The 23174-nt window shown below is 38.5% G+C and overlaps 1 protein-coding gene across 2 annotated transcripts in view; it reads left to right on the top strand.

The window, feature by feature from the left end:
* Positions 1-23174, top strand: part of SAMHD1 (SAM and HD domain containing deoxynucleoside triphosphate triphosphohydrolase 1) — a 63581-nt gene that overhangs the window by 5622 nt on the left and 34785 nt on the right. For both annotated transcript variants that reach the window (XM_030830655.3, XM_030830656.3), the window contains exons 3-5: positions 3836-3908; positions 14005-14165; positions 21825-21940. In XM_030830655.3, the coding sequence (XP_030686515.1) occupies positions 3836-3908; positions 14005-14165; positions 21825-21940 (350 nt within the window). The remainder of the gene's footprint in view (positions 1-3835; positions 3909-14004; positions 14166-21824; positions 21941-23174) is intronic.

Raw genomic sequence — 23174 nt, 5'->3', positions numbered from 1 at the left:
ATCATACTGAATTACTTCATGCACTGTTGTTTAGTAATTGATAATGCAAGTAGATTGAGGGAAAGATTACTTTAGAACATTTTACTGACTTTTAATAAGCCTCCTTTGGGTCAGAATCCTTGGGAACCTAATCTTGCCTCTTTCATAATTATGTATCAGCCCCTTCTGTCCCCCCAAAGTCCCGCTTACTACCTATTTCTTATGTATAATAGTAGCTTATTGTTTGAACTGAATGGAATTTTTTCTAATAGAGTTTTGCTTTTAAAGGGAACCATATACTTTGTGGACCCAAATGCTGTTGATTTATTCAACAAATATTTATGGAGGGCTCATTATGCGTTAGGCATTCTTCCAGGAACTTGGGACACATGAGTTAACAAAACAGTAAAAATTCCAAAAGGAACACTATATGTCATGTCTTTTTGTGCCCACCTCTTAACTCTGAGGTGGATTCTGCAGTATCCCTTAGAGCTGTGTTTTCCTATGCAGCAGCCACTACCTATGTGTTAAAATTAATTAAAATTAAATGAAGTGAAAATTTTAATTTCTCAGTTATACTATCCATAATTCAGGTGCTCAGTAGCCACTTATGGCTGGTGGCTACCATGCTGAACAGGGCAGATATAGAATATTTCCATCATGACAAAGTTCTCCTGGACAGAGCTGCCTTTGAGGATTTCAGTGGGATCCGTTGAAGTTGTTCACAGTCGTCCAGTGCAACCAACTTATTAATGTACCCTTGCATTATTTTCCCCTCGTTTCCTGTTTCACCTTTTCTAGCCCTCTGCTCCATATCCCAGGATTCACATCCAAAATAAATTAACTGTATGCATGCTCTTGTCCTACACTCTGCTTTCTAGGGGGAATCCAGTTTAGACAAGTACTCCTGTATTTCCTCAGTTTTATGATTAACTGATGACGGTAAAAGATTTTTCTAAAAAAATAAGAAATATTGTCACATTAAATGTACACATCAGTTGTAAGAAACAGTAGATTTCAGAAATGATGAAATATGGAAATAAAATCTTACTGTAGTCCAACTATTCTGGCCCAAATCTTTGTTTAAAGTATTTATTTTGCCATAGCCTTTGCCAAAACAAAAACACCTCCAGGTTTTGGGTGGCTTTTTAAATATACTTTAATCAGTGATTTTTTTAAAAAAATTAAATATTTTTATTGAGGTATAATTGACATATTAGTTTCAGGTGTACAATGTAATGATTCAATGTTCGTATATATTGCGAAGTGATTACCACAATAAGTCTAGTACCCTCTGTCACCATACAAAATTACAAAGACATTTTTTTTCTTGTGATGAGGACTTTTAAGATTTACTCTCTTCGGAATTCCCTGGCAGTCCAGTGGTTAGGAGTCTGTGCTTTCACTGCCAAGGGTGAGGGTTCGATCCCTGATCAGGAAACTAAGATCCTGCAAGCTGTGCAAAAAAACAAAACAAAACAAAAGACAACAAAAAACAGATTTACTCTCTTGGGTCAACAAAAAATTAATCAATATTCGATCTAAATGAGAAATAGAGAGTTTTATTCAAGCCAACCTGAGGATTATAACCCAAGAGACAGTCTTTTAGAAAACTCTGAGGACTCTTCTGCCTGTTAGAAGTCAAAGGAACAGTCATATACATTTTCGAGAAAACAGATTGTACATCAAAGTGACACACTGACATTTTATGTAAAGTTCACCAAAGATACATAGTCCAGATCTGCATATAGGCACAGTATGTCACCAAGATCCCTTACAGGATTAGGAAAGGAAAAATTAATCTTCTAAGGAGTTACATTGTTGGCATCAGAAGAAGGAAAAAAGCATTGTTTTTTACAGTTGAGCAGGCATTCCCAACTTTGAGGAGGTCTGGTTAATGTATAATGCACATTGCACATTAGGGAGGGCCCAGTACAAGCAGGGAACATGTTATGCTTAAATTTTCTTGCCCTGCTTAAAACATAAATTGTATACCATCACTTGGCAACTTTAAACATGCACTACAACATTATTGACTATAGTCATCATGGAGTACATTACATTCCCATGACTTATTTATTTTATAACTGGAAGTTTGTACCTGTTGAAGCCCCTTCACCCATTTTGCCCACCCCCCCATGTGATTTCTTTATGAATACAGTAGTTTCTTTTTGAGTTCTAATTAAGTGATGAATACTGAGCATCAGTTGAGGAAAAGACTGGGCTGTGAGGTTGGTTTAGGTTTGGTATTATTTTATGCTGTGATTCTTGGTTATGCTCCACTGTGCAACTATACTTAACCTGTGTCAGTTACAGCTCTGCCTTAAAGTACTTCTTGGAGCCTGGCCTTTCCCTATGCTTGTTATTTCAAACTGATGAGGGTAGGGGAATAGTAAAACACAAGCTATGCTGCTTTAATGGTTTATCAGCTGTAATGATGCTTCTGTACATTCCAAAAAAATCATTCTTAGATTCTGTAGTTACTGTGGGTCTTGGGGGACAACATAGAGGTCAATTGTAGTACTTCTGGCTCCAAGTCTATCTAGGACTTTTAGCAAAAGATTTACATTTCAGTCTAATTAGCTAAAGGATTGATAAAGGCTAACCCCTTGCCTCCTGCTTCAGCCAGGTACCAGGCTAACATGCCTAGACCAATTAGTAAGTGTAAATGGAGCAAGAAAGTGAATTATAGGATTTTGAGTTGTTTAATTCCTATTAAATTCTTTCTCAAGACTGGAGCATTATGAGTAATTACTAATAGAGGACAATAGGTATAAATGAAGCTAAAACCATATATACTTGATTCATGCATAATTCATACCTGATGCTCATAAGTCAAACTTGGAACTTTGCAACTCATCACTATAAAGAGTTTTAAAAATCTATTCATGGACTGATCACGTGACTGACAGCCACCCCTGCCAAGAAGTCTTACATTGTCCTGCGTTTCCTTTCATTGTATTCTAGACATTTGCATTTGATGTGACTGTTTCTTAGTTGATGTAAGCAATGATTATTTCACTTTGAAAGTTATTTTGATATGACAAAGGCTCAGTTTGTCAAACAAATGTAGTCTTCCTATATGTAACATCTTTGCCCAGTTTAGTTAGATAACTTTGTTCACATACTCACCGCTTGGTTATACTAATAAACTCCTAGATTCTTGTCCTTAAAACACTGCTGTTGGGATAAATATTGAATTTAACATCAATAATAATTTCTATAACATCTGTAATCATAGTTAAAATTCTCCTATAGTTCTTGAGGGCAGGAACTGAGTCTTTTGTATCCTCAGTGCCGGACACACTGTTTAATCCCTCTCCAGCCCTGTGAGGGAGATAGTATTATCTCTGTGCTATAGATGAGAACGTCAGTGTACCAAAAAAGGTTAAGTAACTTTTCCAAGATCATATAGATTCCACGTGCAGATGTGAGTCAGTTCTGCCTGATTCCAAAAACCTTTTTCATTATCACTGTGCTCTACTTCAAAGGGACTTACCTATCTTGAGATTTCGCTTACGTGAGCCATGCAAATTTAGGATCATGAGGGTAGATGTTGGCCTCAATTAGGTTAAAATAAGTTTGAAGTGTAAATTGAGCATTCAGTGATATAGGTATGAGAGGTGTTGAAGTCTGAATTTACCAAGAGAGAAGAGGATTGAGGGCAGAAGAGTTTCATGTCTTAGAAGCAAAGGAAGGGAGAGGGTTTCTAATAGGAGTATGTTTGAATTATTAACTGTTCCTTTTAATCTGACTTCTATTCTAACAACCTACAGTTGATTATATACTATTATATACTCCAGGGATTATTATTTAGCAAATAATGATAGATTTGCTTATCCTGTTATAATTTTAGTTCCTATGGGAAGAGAATAAAGCTGCTTAATAATATCCAACAACTGGATCAAACTCATGTTTATACAATGAAGGTAAGAGGAATCTGAGTTTATTATTTTTTTAATATAAAGTGATATAACTCAATTATGTAGAATTCATTTTGAAAAGAATGGAAAGAAATCTCTTTTCAGTAACGGGATTGTGAGTAATGGGTTTTTACTTTCCTAAACTTTCTGCATTTTCTAAAATAACCACGAGAAAAACTAAAATATTTTAAGCACACAGAAAAGCATAGATAGACTACTGCCCAGCTTGTCAAATCTTAACATTTTGCCTAATTTGCTTCAGATCTATTATTTTTAGAACAAAATATTAGAAACAGTAGAAGGCCTCGTTTGTACCCCTCTTGAATTCTGTTTCCATCCTTTTTTCCCCAAGTGTTTAATCATTTTCTTGAATGTTTTTTTAGATTTTTACTACATGTGTATGTATAGCCATAAACAGTGTATAGTATTGTTTTACATATTTTTTAAACATTTATAAATGGAATTTCATTTTATTAGAAGTAACCTTCTAAGCTTTCATATAATGTTATATTTTTGAGAACTATCCATATCGACACATATAGCCCTAGTTACCCCTTAGTCATAGAATAACTTTTAAATTAAAATTACTTATCAGTTTTGGTGAACTTTTTTGTCAAACAGTAGACCAAAGAACAGATATATGCCTAAAATTTGATCTATCAATAACTGTTTATTTCTTATCCCCCATCCCCTTCCAGACATTTCAAAAGCCCTGTTTTTCACACTCAGTGTCCCAAGAATCATTTTAACAAGCAGTCAACTGCCTAGCTCCCATCTCAGAAATTCTGATTCTGGGAACTTACAGTAGAGACCCAGGAATGTGCATTTTTCACAAGCTCTTCAGGATGGTTCTAATACCGTAATTAAAGAAATGTTTCTTGATTGGTTGGTGACAGGAAATGTACCACACTGTTTATGCTTTTGACATCTATAGGGTAAGAAAACTTAGTTTCAGACCTGGAAGAGGGGATGGGGTCTCATTCTCCTTTTACACAGTCATCTTTTGCACTTTTCATCAGAGGTGTTTTATGTATTGAGTTATCTCAGATCCTATGAGCACATGAATTTCAATTTTACTGTTACAAGTTAGTCTGCTTATTTTTCATTGAAAATCGTGTTTGAAGATATTTAATAAGTGTGTTTGGTTCAATTCTACAAGAATCTTCTTTTACAGACAAAGTAGTTGTTCTTAGAGCAAATCTGTTATTTGAGGAATGATCAAATCGTAGCCCTTTTTGAAAATGTTACCTAATATTAAAATACTTCATTTTTATGAAGAAGTAAATAGAAGAATCACTTACCAAAGATGATATCTAAATATTTTGTCCTGCAATTGGGCGACAGTTGCTATCCTGCATTCTTTTTTGTCCTTTCTCAATAGCAGCAGCATGGGTGTTCTCATCAGGCAGGGCAGAGATAAGATGAGTTTTCTTCATTAGTTGAGATCATCTCAGATAATCTCTGAGGTCACATTTTCACAGTTTGCAACAAAAAATCTTTTTGAAGTAATTTTCAAGGCAGTCAGTAGTTTCATTTGCCCGCTTTTATTTATTTTTTCTATTTTTCATTAAAAACAAAATTGTTTAACCTCATATGTAAACTATAGTCATTGAAAATAGATCTTAAAGCTACTAAGTACTTGAGTCGGTGAGTCACTGTCTAGTAATGAAATTGATACCTTTTTTGACCTTAGCTTCATCAGCAGTACAGTTGAACAAAGAATTAATTCCTACCCTAATTTGGCATCTACCTTTTTTTTTTAACATCTTTATTGGAGTATAATTGCTTTACAATGGAGTGTTAGTTACCTTTTTTAACCCTTTTTTTTTTTTAAATAAAAACAGCTTTAGTGAGATATAATTCACATACCTTGCAATTCATTCATTTTATTTTATTTTATTTTATTTTTTATTGAAGTGTAGTTGATTTACAATGTCGTGCCAATCTCTGCTGTACAGCAAAGTGACTCAGTTACACACAGATATTTTCTTTTATTCACTCATTTTAAATATACAAGTCAGTGTTTTTTAGAAAGTTCACAAGGTTGTTCAGTCATCACCACAATCTAATTTAAATTGTAACAGTTCTTTATATATTCAGGATACAATTCTCTTATTAAATATATAATATGCAAATATTTTCTCCCATCCTCTGGATTATCTTTTTACTGTCTTTTTATTTATTTATTTAGACCACATCATGAGGCTTGCGGGCTCTTAGTTCCCTGACCAGGGATTGAACCTGGGCTCCCAACAGTGGAAGCGTAGAGTCCTAACCCCTGGACCACCAGGGAATTCCCTATATTTTTAGTTTAGTTTAGTTTTGTTTTTTTAATCAGTATTGCTTCTTTGTAAATGTGTTTATTTATTTATTTTTGGCTGCATTGGGTCTTCGTTGCTGTGCGCAGGCTTTCTCTAGTTTCGGTGAGCAGGGGCCTCTCCTCATTGTAGTGCATGGGCTTTTCATTGCAGAGCACAGGCTTTAGAGCACAGGCTCAGTAGTTGTGGCGCACGAGCTTAGTTGCTCCACAGAATGTGGGATCCTCCCAGACCAGGGATCAAACCCGTGTCCCCTGCATTGGCAGGCGGATTCTCAACCACCATCCCACCAGGGAAGTCCCCTCTTTTTAGTTTCTTGATGGTGTTCTTTGGAGCACAAAAGTTTTAAATTTTGATATAGTCCAGTGTATCTATTTTTGCTTTTGTCTCTTATGCATTTGGTGTCATATCTAAGAAACCATTGCCTAACCGAAGACTATAACCTCTTATTCTTGGGTTAGTTTTCTTCATGCTAAATTTAGTTCAATTGGCCTCTGAAACCAGGAATTGCATAATAGTGAGGATGAAGTGCAGTGTTTGACATAGTAGGCACTAATTTGTCAAATGTATTGGTGATTTTTTTTTTTTTTTTGGCCATGCTGTGTGGCTTTGGGGATCCTAGTTCCCTGATCAGGGATCTAACCTGTGCCCTCCCCACAGTGGAAGCGCAGCGTCCTAACCACTGGACGACCAGGAAAGTCCCTGGTCTTTTTAAAACAGAATTTTAAAACAGTGAAATGTCTACCTAATATGTGTGAAATTATAGAATCACCACCTCTGAATCTTTTTCTGAGGGTTCCTGTTCCCCTTTCTTCAGGGTAGAACTGACCACTCCTTCTTTTGTTTCTTTTTCCCCATTCTCTTTCCCCACTACTCTACAAATAGATTCTATTATTTTTCCTGGGGGCAGGAATGGTAATTATTCATCCCTCATCCTCAGTGCTTGGCATATACAGAAGGCAATAGAATTGTTTCATCCTGCTTGGCTAGTAACACAACAGAATATCATATACCTTTAAAAGTGATAAGTAAGTGGACCATGTGACTATAGAAGGAGTAGATTATATTAAATAACACTGGGAGACACCAGCTCTGAGACACCCTGGGCACCTTAGCCAGGCACCCAAGGATCTGGCCCCGCTCACCAGTGGGCTGACACAAGCTTCAGGACAACCCTGACCCTACAACCAGCTGTGTCAGGAACCAGCCCCACACCCCCAGCTCTGGGACCCCTGGGTCCTGCAGCCAGGGACCCCAGAATCCAGCTGTGCCCCCGCCATTGGGCCAGCACTAGCCCCAGGACCCAGTTTTACCCACCAGTAGGTGGGCACCAGTCCCAGGAGCTCCTAGACCCTGATCCTGCCCACCAGAGGGCAGACACGGGCCCCAGGACCACTGCAGCCCCACAGCCTGCCCTGTCAGGACCCAGCCAACACATCAGCAGTCCAGGGGCCCTACCTCTGAACCCTGCCCACCAGTAGGCCAGCTCCAGCTCTGGGGCACCTTGGGTGCCTCCGTCAGCAGCCCTGGGATCCAGGCCCACCCATCAGCAGACTGTCAGCTTCGGGACCCCCCAGGGCCCTGCATCCAGAGACCTCGGGACCAGCTCCACCCACCAGTGAGCTGGCAGTAGCCTAGGACCCACCCTGGGCCCTGCGCCTGCCCACCAGCAGGCTGACAACAGCCCTGTGACGCCCCAGCCCCTGGACCCACCCATCAGCAAGCCAACACCAGCTCTGAGGTACTTTGGACTCCTCAGCCAGCCACCCTGGAATTCATCCCCACTCACCAGCAGGCTAGCACCAGCTTCGGGACACCCTGGAACTCACAACCAGCAGTGTTAAGAACTGGCCCCACCCACCAGCAGGCCAACACCAGATTCAGGAACCTCAGCCTCACAACCACTCATCTCAGAACCTGGCTCTGCCCACCAGTGAGCCAGCAGTAGCCCCAGGATCCCCTGGGGTTCTGCAGCCAGCCACCTTGTGACCCAGCCCTGCCAACCAGTGGCTAGCAGCCTCCACACAAGGTAGGGCCTGGCAACCAAGCAAATTGGGGTGCCAGCCATGCCTATCAGACCACCCACAGTAGTCAGCCCACCACAACAGAAGGACCCATGCAGCTCACACTGGGGGCATCCCTAGAACATATAACCCTAGTGACCAGAGGGGAGTGCGCTGCTGGGACACATAGGACGTCTCCCACAAAAGGCCACTTCTCCAAGGTCAGGAAACATAACCAACATATCAGATACGTAGAAATAAAAACAGCAATTTAGGCAAAATGAGACAGTAGAGGAATATGTTCCAAACTAAACAAGACAATAGAGGAATATGTTCCAAACTAAATAAAATATGTTTATTTTATTTGAACAATATAAAACCTCAAAAGAACTAAGTGAAGTGGAGATAGACAATCTAGCTGATAAAGAGTTGAAAGTAATGATAGTAAATAAGATCAAAGAACTCAGGAGAAGAATGGATTCACAGAGTGAGATGTTAGAAATTTTTAACAAAGAGTTAGAAAATATGGAGAAGAACCAAGCAGGGATGAGGAATACCATAACTGAAATGAAAAATACACTAGAAGGAATCAGCAGTAGACTAAGAGAGAATATTAAAAGCAGCAAGGCACAAGCAACAAGTTATGTATGCAGGAACTCCCGTCGACTATTAGCTGACTTATTAGCAGAAACTCTGCAGGCCAGAAGAGAGTGGTAGAATATCAAGAACCAAGAACCTACTTGGCAAGGTTCTCAGTAAGATTTGATAGAGAAATCAAGTTTTATAGATAAGCAAAACCTAAATAAGTTCATCACCACAGCCAGCTTTACAAGAAATGCTAAAGGCACTTCTCTAAGCAAAAAAGAAAAGGCCACAACTAGAAACATGAAAATTATGAAAGTAAAAAGCTCATTAGTAAAGGCAAATATACAGTGAAGGTATTCAATCAACCACGTACAAAACTAGGAGGAAGGTTAAAAGGCAAAAGTAAAATCATCTATATCTGCAGTAAGTAGTTAAGGGATACACAAAACAAAAAGATGTAAAATATGACACTAAAAACAGTACTCACGGCAGGAGGGGAGTAAAAATGTAAGGTTGTTAAAAGGCATTTGAAATTAAGAGATCAGCAACTTAAAATAATCATTTATATATATAGATTGCTATATATAAACCTGGTAAGCACAAACTAAAAACCTATAACAGATACATACACAAAAAAAGAGAAAGGAATGCAAACATAACGCTAAAGACAGTTATCAAATCACAAGGGAGGAGAACAAAGGAAGAAGAAAGGAACAAAAAAGAATACAAAAACAACCCCCGAACAGTTAACAAAATGGCAATAAGTACATACCTATCAAAAATTACTTTAAATGTAAATGGGCCAAATGCTCCAATCAAAAGACATGGAGTGGATGAATGGGTACAAAAACAAGACCCTTATATAGACTGCCTACAAGAGACTCACTTCAGACCTAAAGAAACAGACAAAGTGAGAGAATGGAAAAAGATATTCCATGCAAATAGAAATCGAAAGAAAGCTGGGGTACGCATGTAACAACTAAAAGATCCTGCATGCCGCAACTAAAGATCCTGCGTGCCATGACGAAGATCCCGTGTGCCGCAACTAAGACCCAGTGCAGCCAAATAAATATTAAAAAAGCAAAAGCAAAAGAAAGCCGGGGTAACAAAAACTTAGACAAAATAAACTTTAAAACAAAGACTGTTACAAGAGACAAAGAAGGACACTACATAATGACCAAGGGATCACTCCAAAAAGAAGTTATATAACAACTGTAAATATATATGTACCCAACATAGGAGCACCTAAATACATAAAGGAAATATTGACAGACATAAAGGGAGAAATTGACAGTAACACAATAATAGTAAGGAACTTTAACACCCCACTTACACCAATGGACAGATCATCCAGACAGAAAATCAATTAGGAAACACAGGCGTTAAATGACATATTATTCCAAATGAATGTAACAGATATATAGAGAATATTCCATCCAAAAGCAGCAGAATACACATTTTTTTTTTTGGCCATGCCGTGTGGCATGTGGGATCTTATTTCCCTGGCCAGGGATTGAACCCGCACCCCCTGCAGTAGAAGCTCAGAGTCTTAACCACTGGGCCTCCAGGGAGGTCCCAGAATACACATTCTTTTCAAGTGCACATGAAACACTCTCCAGGATAGATCACGTTCTAGGCCACAAAACAAGTCTCAGTAAACTTAAGAAAATTGAAATCATGTCAAGCATCTTTTCCGACCACAATGCTATGAGACTAGAAATCAACTTACAAGAAAAAAACTGCAAAAAACACAAACCTGTGGAGGCTAGACATGCTACTAAATAACGAATGGATCACTGAAAAAAAATCAAGGAAAATATCAAAAAAACTTGGAGACAAGTGAAAATGAAAACACAGCAATCCAAAATCTAAGGGATGCAGCAAAAGCAGTTCTAAGAGGGACCTTTATAGCAATAAAAACCTACCTCAGGAAAAAGAAAAATCTCAAATAAGCTAACCTTACATCTAAAGGAACTAGATAAAGAAGAACAAACAGAACCCAAAATTAGTAGAAGGAAAATGGACAGAAGACCTGAATAGACGTTTTTCCAAAGAAGACATACATAATGGCCAACAGGCAGATGAAAAGATGCTAAACGTCACTAATTATCAGAAAAATGCAAATCAAAACCACAGTGAGATATCATCTCACACCTGTCATAATGGCTATCATCAAAAAGCCCACAAATAACAAATGTTGGCAAGGGTGTGGAGAAAAGGGAACCCTTGTACACCCTTGCTAGGAATGGAAATTGGTACACCCACTGTGTAAAACAGTATGGAGATTCCTCAAAAAACTGGAAATAGAACTACCATATGATCTAGCAGTTCCACTCCTAGGCATATATCTGAAGAAAACACAAATGCTAATTTGAAAAGATACATGTATCGCAATATTCATAGCAGCATTATTTACAATTGCCAAGATATGGAAGCAATCTAAGTGTCCATCAACAGATGAATGGATAAAGAAGATATATATACACAATGGAATAGTACTCAGCCATAAAGAGTGAAATTTTGCTATTTGCAACAACATGGATGGACTTGGAGGGTATTACTCCTAGTGAAATAAGTCAGAGAAAGACAAATACTGTATGTTATCACTTACGTGTGGAATCTAAAAAATGAAACAAATGAATATAGCACAACAGAAAAAAACTCAAGAATAATAGAGAACAAATGAGGGGTTAGCAATTAGGAGAGGGAAGAGGGAGGGGCAAAATAGAAGTAGGGGATTGAGAGGTACAAACTGCTATGTATAAAATAAGCTCCAAGGATATACTGTATGGCACAGGGAATATAGCCAGTATATTATAAAACTGTAAGTGGAGTATATTCTATAAAAATTTTGAATCACTATGTTGTAACCTGAAACTAATATAATATTTAAGTCAACTATACCTCAAAAAAATACTGCAGGAACAAAAATAACAGATTATATACAATGATCAGAGCTCTACTCAGTACTCTGTAATGACCTATGTGGGAATAGAATCTAAAAAAGAGTGGATATATGTATATGTATAACTGATTCACTTTGCTTTACAGCAGAAACGAACACAACGTTGTAAATCAACTATACCCCAATAAAAATTAATTTAAAAAAGTGATCAAAACACTTTAATATCACATATACACACTAAGGGTTGCAAAGGGAATATGAAATTGACTAAATAGAATTTCTAGTTTCGCAAAGCCCAGTGTTAGGGGAGTGGTTTAAAAATGTTGGTTCATCAATGAAATAGAGCCATTACAGTGATAATTATTAAGATTTGTAAAAACATGAGAAACTGTTCATGATGCATTTTGACCTGAAAGGAGAGTGTGTGTTATGATACTAAGTTAAAAATAATTTTCATTGAGTTCTTTTAAAAACAGTTATTAACCATTGAAAAATTGACAGTGAAGTCTTTTAGATCTTTAAATGGATTAAAAGTAGATTATGGGACTTTTCTTTCATAATTTTTCAAAATAAAATAGATTCTTGGGACTTTCCTGGTGGCGCAGTGGTTAAGAATCTGCCTGCCAATACAGGGAACACGGGTTCAAGCCCTGGTCTGGGAAGATCCCACATGCTGCGGAGCAACTAAGCCTGTGCGCCACAACTACTGAGACTGCGCTCCAGAGCCCACGAGCCACAACTACTGAGCCTGCGTGCCACAACTACTGAAGCCCATGTGCCTAGAGCCCATGCTTCACAGCAAGAGAAGCCACCGCAATGAGAAGCCCGTGTACTGCAACGAAGAGTAGCCCACACTTGGCACAACTAGAGAAAGCCCACGTGTAGCAACTAAAACCCAACACAGCCAAAAATAAATAAATTAATTTATTAATTTAAAAGATAGATTCTCATTTGTTTCGTGGTTACATTGATCTTGTATAAGGGAGAAATAATAGACCAGTATATGATTTTCATATATTTAAAAATTGTGCAACTTTTTCTTCTCTGATAAGGACATTCACAGGGTTGAATTACAACATCCTTCTATTGCTGAGATACTTTGACATCATTCTTGGTGTATTATTAAAGATATACTTGGTACACTGTAACTATAATAATATACTTGGTACACTGTATTACTTTGCAATAATGTTTCAACAGTAGTCATTTAAAATGTGTCTGAGTTCCTACTCTGTGCCAGGAACTGTGCTGTTTGATGGGTTCTGAGAATATGGCAGTAAATGAGGCAGACAAGGCCCTTCACCTCCCAGAATTCCATACATTTTTTAGGAACTTCATGGAACCATTTGAAGCAGTTTGAAAATCATGGATTAGATCATTTATCATGTTTCTTTTTTTATTCTGAAACATTCTTTTTAAAAGACAGTTATGGACAATTAAGAAAGATGTTATCTTTATTTAAAGAAACATAGAGGAGCATTAAATCTTCACCCATAGGACTTCCCTGGTGACGCAGTGGTTGAGAGTCCGCCTGCCGATGCAGGGGACACGGGTACGTGCCCCGGTCCAGGAAGATCCCACATGTCGCAGAGCGGCTGGGCCCGTGAGCCATGGCTGCTGAGCCTGCGCGTCTGGAGCCTGTGCTCCGCAACGGGAGAGGCCACAACAGTGAGAGGCCCGCGTACCGCAAAAAAAAAAAAAAAAGATCTTCACCTATATTTAAAGCCCCTGCTTAAGCTTAGAGTAATGAATAATTATGAAATGTATGTTTACTAAGTATAAGTAAGTACTTCTTAGAGACATTAAGTGCTGTAGAATTTTATAGTACTTCCTGCCTATGATTGTTTACTACATGGTAGGAGGTTTTTTTTTTTTTTATGAAGGATTATAGTGATGGGTAGATACATTTACAAAAAATTAGACACAGTGCCTGTGGTAAAATAGTGTATGTGATCTGAATGAGTGTGTTGAATGAGTATGTTTAACTTGAATACCAGACTAACTTCCTAAAGGCTAATGAAATCATATACATAAAAGAAAGATTGAAATCTTTACCCTTCTGTTATTAGAATCCATTAATCCATTATTAGAATCCATCAGGTCCAATATACTTGCTTTGTCTGGTAGTGATACCTAAATAAGGTAAAGATATTCATAACTTGTCATTTCCCTTAGTATTATTCTTACTTAAAAATGAATAGCTTTGACTTTGCACTGTAGATAGGAATGACTGGACAAAAATTTTAGATGGTGTTATGTATTGTTATTCACATTAATTTATAATTTTCTAGGTGATTAATGATCCTATCCATGGTCACATTGAATTTCACCCTCTTCTCATCCGAATCATCGACACACCTCAATTTCAGCGCCTGCGATATATTAAGCAGTTGGGAGGCGGTTACTATGTTTTTCCAGGAGCTTCACACAATCGATTTGAGCATAGTCTAGGGTAAGAAGGGTATTGGGGTGGGGAACTTATAGTTATTAAGTCCCTTCTCGGTCACATCGTATCTTTTAGAAAACAAATAGTTTTATAAAATGGTAATAATAGCCTTATTTTTTTTAAGAGCCTTGTTTGACTGAGACAATCAATATTTGATTTTTTTTTCCTTTGGCCGAGCCATGTGGCATGCAGGATCTTAGTTCCCCAGCCAGGGATCGAACCCGTGCCCCGTGCAGTGGAAGCGTGGAGTCCTAACCATTGGACTGCCAGGGAATTCCCAATAATATCCTTATTTTATTGATGAGAAAGTTGAAGGTTTGATTTACTTTGCTCTACTTTACTTATTTTATGTATTCTTAGAAGCCACCTCAAATCCTTCCTGGAAAGAAAATGAAAGTTCCTGGCAGGACTTTTAGATGAAACATTTGTGTTTAAATATTGTTTAAAAGTTAATAGGGTTGGTTACTGATATAATTAACTTTGTAAGTTTGATTATTTAATTTTCCTACATTTCCTATTTAGTCTTATACATAATTGCCCTTTAAAACCACATCATTGGGCTTCCCTGGTGGCGCAGTGGTTAAGAATCCGCCTGCCAATGCAGGGGACACGGGTTCGAGCCCTGGCCTGGGAAGATCCCACATGCCGCAGAGCAACTAAGCCTGTGTGCCACAACTACTGAAGCCTGTGCACCTAGAGCCTGTGCTCCTCGACAAGAGAAGCCACCGCAATGAGAAGCCTGTGCACCACAACGAAGATTAGCCCCTGCTCTCTGCAACTAGAGGAAGCCCACATGCAGCATCAAAGACCTAATGCAGCCAAAAATAAATTTAAAAAAACAAAAAACAAAAAAACCACATTGTTTTCTTACCTATCAGGAAACGTGTAAATCAGAAAAGCATTCACAAGCTTAGAGAAGGTGGCACCTCTGTTACATACAACATAGTTGAGACTGCTCTGCTTGTTTTTTTTTTGCCTGCGTTTGGACTTCTTTGATGCGCACAGGCTTTCTCTAGTTGCCGCGAGTGGGGGCTACTCTTCATTGCAGTGCACGGGCTTCTCATTGCGGTGCCTTCTCTTGTTGCGGAACATGGGCTCTAGGCGTGCGGGCTTCGGCAGTTGTGACAAATGGGCTCAGTAGTTGTGGCTCGCGGGCTCTAGAGCGCAGGCTCAGTAGTTGTGGCGCACTGCCTTAGTTGCTCCGTGCATGTGGGATCTTCCCGGACCAGGGCTCGAACCCATGTCCCTTGCATTGGCAGGCGGTAACCACTGCACCACCAAGGAAGTCCCTGGTCTGCTTTTTCATTATAAAAATGTAGAGCCAGGTGGACATAGGCCCAGAAGAATCAGACAGTTATCTAGATTTGCATGAAGTACTCACAGTGTAAGTGGTCCACCCCTTATCCACGGGGTATATGCTCCTAGACTCCCAGTGGATACCTGAAACCACAGATACTACCAAACCTTATTTATACTATGTTTTTTCCTTAAAAATACATACCTATGATAAAGTTTAATTTATAAATTAAGCACAGTAAGAGATTAACAACAACTAATAATAAAATGGAACAATTATAACAATACAGTGCAATAAAAGTTATGTGCATGTGGTTTCTCTCTTTCAGAATATCTTATTGTACAAATTTAATGCCTTTGCCATCTTAATTAAGCACTTATCACACACCGTGGCTGTAACTTTGACAGTTTGAGATGCAACAGCAAAACTAGCACAAATTTCTTTTTCCTTCTTCACTATTTCACAGGTAGAAGATTTGTTCTTATGATAGATCTTAGCAACCTCAGCGTACAATTTTGTTCTATCTTTATTGAGTTGAGAATTTTGACCGTTTCACTCACTTACCGGAAGCACTTCTTGACGTGTCTTTGGCACATCTGAATTGCCAGCTTTACTACTCTTGCACTTCGGTGCCATTATGAAGTAAAATAAGGGTCACCTGAACACAAGCACTGTGGAAACCTTGGCCGTCAATCTGATGATTGTGTTGGCTACTAAGTGATTTAATGTGTGGGACACGCTGGACAAAAGAATGATTCACGACCCAGTCGTGATGGAGCAGAACAGTGTGATATTTCATCATGCTACTCAGAATGAAGTATAATTTAAAACTTATGAATTGTGTATTTCTGGAAGTTTCCATTTAATATTTTCAGACCATGATTAACTGCTGGTAACTGAAATGAGGAAAGTGAAACCAATAATAAGGGGAAACTGCTGCGTTACTTTGGTTTTGTTTGTTTGTTTAGAAGCATGTTTAATTAGCCAGAACACATGCATCTACTCAAATGTATATTCATCAACAAATATTTATTGAAAACTTATTAGTGCCTACCAAACCAACAAGATATCAACTGTTTCTATCCTTGTGAAGCTCAGAGTTTAGGGGGCAAGAAAGATATTGTATTCATTCAGGAAGTACTTTCAGGTAGAAATGCTAAAAGTGTATTTAACATTTGTTGAGCACCTTATCTACAATCTATGTTGTAAACATTACAATACCAGAAGCTCTGCTTTTAAAAAAAATTGTGGTAAAATACACAGAATATAAAATTTACCATCCTAACCATTTTTAAGTTTATAGTTCAATAGTGTTAAATATATCCACATTATTGTGCAACCAAGCTCCGGAACTTTTTCATCTCGCAAAACTGAAACTCTGTACCCATTGAATTCCCCATTCCTCTTCTCCCCAGTCCCTGGTAACCACCATTCTACTTTCTGTTCTAATGAATTTGACTGTTCTAGGTATCTCATATAAGTGATTTCATAGAGTATTTGTCTTTTTGTGATTGGCTTATTTCATTTAGCATAATTTCCCCAAGAGTCACTCATATTGGAGCATGTGTCAGAATATCCTTACTTTTTAAGGCTGAATAATATTCCATTGTATGTATATGTTACATTTCATTTATCCCTTCATTCATCTGTGGACTCTTGGGTTGCTTCCACCTCTTTGGCAATTGTGACCGCTATGAACGTGGATGTGCAAATATCTCTTCAAGACCCTGCTTTCACTTCTTTTGGGTATATACCCAGAAGTGGAATTACTGGATCATATGGTAATTCTATTTTTAATATTTTGAGAAACTGCTCTACTGTTTTCTATAGTGGCTGCACCATTTTACATTCCCACCAACAGTGTACAAGGGTTCCAATTTCTCCACATCCTGGCCAAAATTTGTTAGTTTTTGTTTTGTTTTATAATAGACATCCTAGGGACTTCCCTGGTGGTCCAGTGGTTAAGACTCTGTGCTTCCAGTGCAGCGGGGACGGGTTCAATCCCTGTTTGGGGAACTAAGATCTGCATGCTACGTGGAACAGCCAAAATAAACCCCAAAAAACCCTTCCTAATGGGTATGAGGTGGTGTCTCACTGTGATTTGATTTTGCATTTCCCTAATGATAAGTGATTCTGAGTCAAGAGGTCCTGCTTTTGGGAATCTGTGTGTTTCTGCCTAGTTCTGAAACAGACTATTCTGTTAAGTTGCCCTCGAGGTATATTAGAACATTTGAAAAACATTGAAATTCTTGAGTGTTAACTGAAAGAAAAATGCACGATGTGAAAGTTATGAGTTAAGTTTTATTTGGGGACCTTACTGAGTACTATAGCCCAGGAGTTCTCAGATAGCTCCGAGGAACTGCTCCAGAGAGGTAAGGGAGGAGCCAGTATATATGTGAACTTTTTTGCTGGGGAAAACATGTGGTCAAGTGTAAAAAGATTACTGCTAATCACAAATGTAGACCAAAAAAATGTTACCTGTCATTCTAGTAAACAACAAATATTGCCCGCCGTCAAGCCATCAAGCCACTGCAGCTGCCCCCAGTGCTGCACCCAGAGGGGAATTCAGGGTGGAGAAAAACAGCATGCTGGCCCTAGATAGATCAGATGAATACCTAAGGAATAATTTCAATGACCCCAGACTCTTACATCTTCCCATACATAGGAAAATGCTAAAAATTATTAACTTGAGGTGACTGGTTTTTGTCATTAGCAGTAGTCTTTTGATGTTGGACGAAATGTTTTTTTTTTTTCACCAGAAACTCCTATATACCCTGGTTCCTCCCTTACCTCTTTGGAACAATGCCTCAGTGCTGTCTGAGACTGTTTCCCGGGCTAGAGTCCTCAGTAAGATCTCTGAATAAAACATAACTTGGAACTTTTAGGTAGTGTTTTTCTTCAGTTGACAGTTCAGTGACCACGAAGGGATCCAGAGCCAACTTTTCTCCTTTGCCTGAACTTTACGAGGATCTGGAGCCTTGGTACTAGCAGAGGCCTCTTGTGCCCGTCTGTCTCCTCAGTGAGTCCAGATGAATTTGGATGAGTGTCTCCTGGATCTTGGATCTCCTGTTATTCGCTTATGGTCCTAAGTTTTATTTGATGGTATTTAACTTCTCACTGGAGGAGTAGGTTTTCCTTGAACTTAGTTTCAAAAAGAGGTAACAGGGTTATCTTCAGTTGAAAGACATTAGGAAGATTGTGGTCAGTTGAATGACAGAGTGGGTTATCCTCACTTGAAAGACACTGGGAAGATTTTGCTCAGTTAAAAAACGCTGATGGGTTACCCCAATTGACAGACACTGGGAAATTTTTATTATGTACGTACAGAATTTGTACTTGCAAGTACTTGCTTAATTGGGAATTAAAGCTCATCCTAAAAATGGCCAAACTGGGGTTCTTTTGACATTCCAAAATTAATTTTTTTTTCATATGCAGCTAGAAAAACCCAACTTGATAAAACATCTTTTCAAAATTCTGAACTTAAAGAAACAAAAGCCCTTCTGGGAGAACTTGCATTTCTCTACCTGTGTCTTAGAGATGTAAATGTTCTACCTGATCTTCTTAGACTTTTTTTTTTTTTCTCCTGTGTTCTGAGAGCTTGGTCTCTGCTACCCAGGAGGTACACATATGGTGTACATTTGGCAACCAGTCAAATAGACTGGAATTCTGAGCAATCTTTTTGCCTGGCTGTATCAACTCTCAGGAAAATTTGTCATAAGGGGTCCCAGCCCATAAGGGGCCTTTGTCATCTCAACCTTCATTGCAACCACCTGTACAACGAAGGACTTTACTCTCTTAGGCTGTTTGGGGGAGGAAATTTCTAAATCTTATGAAGGCTGCATCCTTTGCACTCTCTTGTGGGGATGCCTCTTGCATTTTATTGGTTTGAGTCACTATTAAGATACTGTTCATCGGACTTCCCTGGTGGTGCAGTGGTTGAGAGTCCGCCTGCCTATGCAGGGGACACAGGTTCGTGCCCCGTTCCGGGAAGATCCCACATGCCGCGGAGCGGCTAGGCCCGTGAGCCATGGCCACTGAGCCTGCGTGTCCGGAGCCTGCGCTCCGCAACGGGAGAGGCCACAACAGTGAGAGGCCCGCATACCGCAAAAAAAAAAAAAAAAGATACTATTCATCAATGACCAGACAGTGAATCCTTAAAATTGGAGAAACTTGGTAAATTAGTAAATTTTTTAGAGAGCTCTCATAACAAACAGCTGTTTTATTTTTACCTATAAAAAAACAAATTAGAAGATGGTAGTATATATAAAACAGCTAACCTAAGAACTCCCTTAGTTTATTTATTTATCTTTTTTTTTAGCATTTTTAGTTTTTTTCTTAACTTTAAAAAAATTTGAATATCTTATTTTCCCCCAGCTTTATCATGATATAATTGACATATAACTTTGTGTATGTTTAAGGTGTACAACATGATTTGATACAGTTTTCTTTGTCATAAGTTGTGGATTTAATTCCATTGATTTAAATGTTACCTTTTGTTGTAAATTCACCACATATTCCATTAAGAATAGAGACCATATTATCTAGTTCAACAATGCTATATATAAAATAGATACCCAACAAGGACCTACTGTATAGCACAGGGAACTATACTCAGTATTTTGTTTTTTGTTTCTTGTTTTTTTATCTCTTCTTGATTTTGTGGACTTAACATAGGTGTTGAATTTATCTTGTCACTGACTTTATCCAATTATTTTTTTTTACTTTTATTTATTTTTTTATGCAGCAGGTCCTTATTAGTCATCAATTTTATACACATCAGTGTATACATGTCAACCCCAATCACCCAATTCATCACACACACACACCCCCGCCGCTTTCCCCCCTTGGTGACCATAAGTTTGTTCTCTACATCTGTGTCTCAATTTCTGCCCTGCAAACCGGTTCATCTGTACCATTTTTCTAGGTTCCACATATATGTGTTAGCATACGGTATTTGTTTTTCTCTTTCTGACTTACTTCAGTCTGTATAACAGTCTCTAGATCCATCCACATCCCTACAAATGACCCAATTTCAGAACTCCCTTAGTTTAAAAGAGACAAAAATAAACCAGTTTGGGAAGCCTTATTTGTAGTCTCTAGGGTTACCCTCAATGGGCCTTACAGATGCTAATGAAAACATTAGGTTAAGTAATGTTAATTGGGTTGGTTAATAGGGAAAAAAAGCTGAGGGGAAAGTTAAGAGACTTCTTCCCAAGAAGGTGGAAATTTTAACGGGACTTGTCTCAACAGGATAAAAATCTTTAGATGGTTATTAAGAAATTGGATAAATAAAATGGATGGTAATGAGATTAAAACAAACGTTTTTATACAACACTATGTAAGGTTGGATGGGCCAAGGGGACATCTTATTGGTCCCCAACATTAAGGGCCCCGAAGAAGTCCATTCTATCATTCTATTTACCCCAGTTTAATACACACACACACACACACACACACACATATATTTAAAAGGCTGGAAGAAAATTACACTGAGATACCTGATCAACAGTTGAACAATTGTTTGGGGCAACAATTAGACCAATTAATCAAGTTAAAGGTTTTTTAAAAAGGCCTGTGTCCCTGGGCTCAACCCCTCCCTGGAGACCCCAGAGCCTTTATACAAAAATAGATAAAATAGCCAGAGAATAAAAAGGAAAGTTTCTAGGACTCCTTGTAAGACCACAGCTTGTTGATGGGGTCCTAATGGAGGCTAAAGTTAAAGGTGTAAGAGTTGATTGAATCGAGATGACAGTTTATAAAAGTAGGTATATTTAAGTGGGCTTAATATAAGATGTTTATATCTCTTTTGCCTCACTATATTGTGTGTAGACGTTATGTCTCACTGGGGAATGCTTCCGCTGCCTGGTATTAATGAGATAGGGTATGTAAATCTGCCCCTCAGAAAATATTAATTTAAATATACAAAAAAAAAACCCAGTAAGGTTACATGAACCCACACAATATAATGTAAAACTAGGGGCTAATATTCAGAAGCTAATAATAATCAAATTAAAGAAAATGTAGTTGGGCAAATCAATCTTTTAAAATCATTTAGGCAGCAGAGCAGTTCTTTGGGGAATTAAAAACAACTGTCTTTGTCTTGCAAATCCCTACAAATCAGAAATGTAATACAGCCCAAAATGACCTGAGACTGAGCCTATAGCTAGTTCAATCAGGTAGACTCTGAAACAAAAAAGGGGAAAAGAGGGCTTTTTATACTCAAACTGCTGGGAAGGCTCCTTCACCCAAAGTCTAATTCACAGCCTCCTTAAGGATTTATCAAGGACAAATACAAATCTTAACAGTCGCTCATCTTTCAAACAGAAGAGTAATTTTTTCATTTTTGTTTTGTTTTTTCCGCTCTGCAGCGTAGGGTATCTAGCAGGACGTCTAGTTCGTGAACTGAGTGAAAAACAACCAGAGCTGCAGATAAGTGAACGAGATATGCTCTGTGTTCAGATCGCTGGTCTTTGTCATGATCTCGGTAAGCAGTTCAAAGAGCCAGAGTTCTAATGTAAAAACCACATGGTACCTCTCTTTGAAATTAAAAAATCCAACTAACTAGGAGAATATGAAAGTTGTGTTTTAATTCTTCAGTTAACATTAATGTAAATGTGCCATTGCTTCTTCCTAGAATGATTCATAAGCCCAAAGCATTGCTATTTTTTTTTGTAGGCTTTCAGTGAATTTCCCATGTTAAACATCTTTGTTGCAGGTTATATGAAGGGACTTTCTGATAGTGATTTTTTTCTGACTACTGTGTGTTGGATGATGTGAATTTGATTTTTCCTTTATCTTGGTTGAAATAAAATTGCCATTTTCCTTTAGATAATTTGTCAAATCTATTCTTCTCACACCTAGAATACATAATCTGCTCTAACAGATTAACAACGGATTTAGAGAACTTCTTTTCTTCCCTGACCCATGTGAGGTCTTGGGCCACTTAAATCCAAGTAGAAGAATATCATCCTTTTCCATGGTCAGAGAAAGAGAAAAAGGACTGTTCTCTTTTATCACAGGAGATTTTTCCCCTATCCTTGTAATTTTTTTTTTTTTTTTTTTTCGCTGTACGCGGGCCTCTCACTGTTGTGGCCTCTCCCATTGTGGAGCACAGGCTCCGGACGCGCAGGCTCAGCGGCCATGGCTCACAGGCCCAGCCGCTCCGTGGCATGTGGGATCCTCCCGGACCGGGGCACGAACCCGTGTCCCCTGCATCAGCAGGCGGACTCTCAACCACTGTGCCACCAGGGAAGCCCTAGCCTTGTAATTTATTCCTACCTGTTAGAGGATCCTAAGAGTTTGCATGTGCCCTCAGTGCAGGGAAAGGGAGGTTTCAGTAGCCAGATACTTAAAGGCATAGGGCACGCTCTTCAGCATGTCCCCTTGGAGATTTCAGTAGGACCAGTATCAGCCCTAGATCATAAATTTAACAGATTTTTGGTATTTTGAGAGGGAATCATTGGAAACTTTTGCCAATTTCTAGGAGTCTGAGCTCTATAGTAACAAGCCTTTGTGTACAGACTGCAACATGCAAAAAGGCCCAGGGCTGGTCCAGGTAGGCTCCCTTTCCCATCTATCAGGACCCCCTGCGGATACAAAAAAAAACCCCCAAAACCCCAAAATCCTGGATGCTCAAGCCCCTTATATAAAATTTGCATATAACCCACACACATCCTCCCATGTACTTTAAATCAATTCTAAATTACTTATAATACCAG

This window comes from Globicephala melas, chromosome 15 (genome assembly GCF_963455315.2).
Source record: "Globicephala melas chromosome 15, mGloMel1.2, whole genome shotgun sequence".
Classification (NCBI taxonomy): domain Eukaryota; kingdom Metazoa; phylum Chordata; class Mammalia; order Artiodactyla; family Delphinidae; genus Globicephala; species Globicephala melas.
This window is presented reverse-complemented; position numbering and strand designations above follow the sequence as displayed.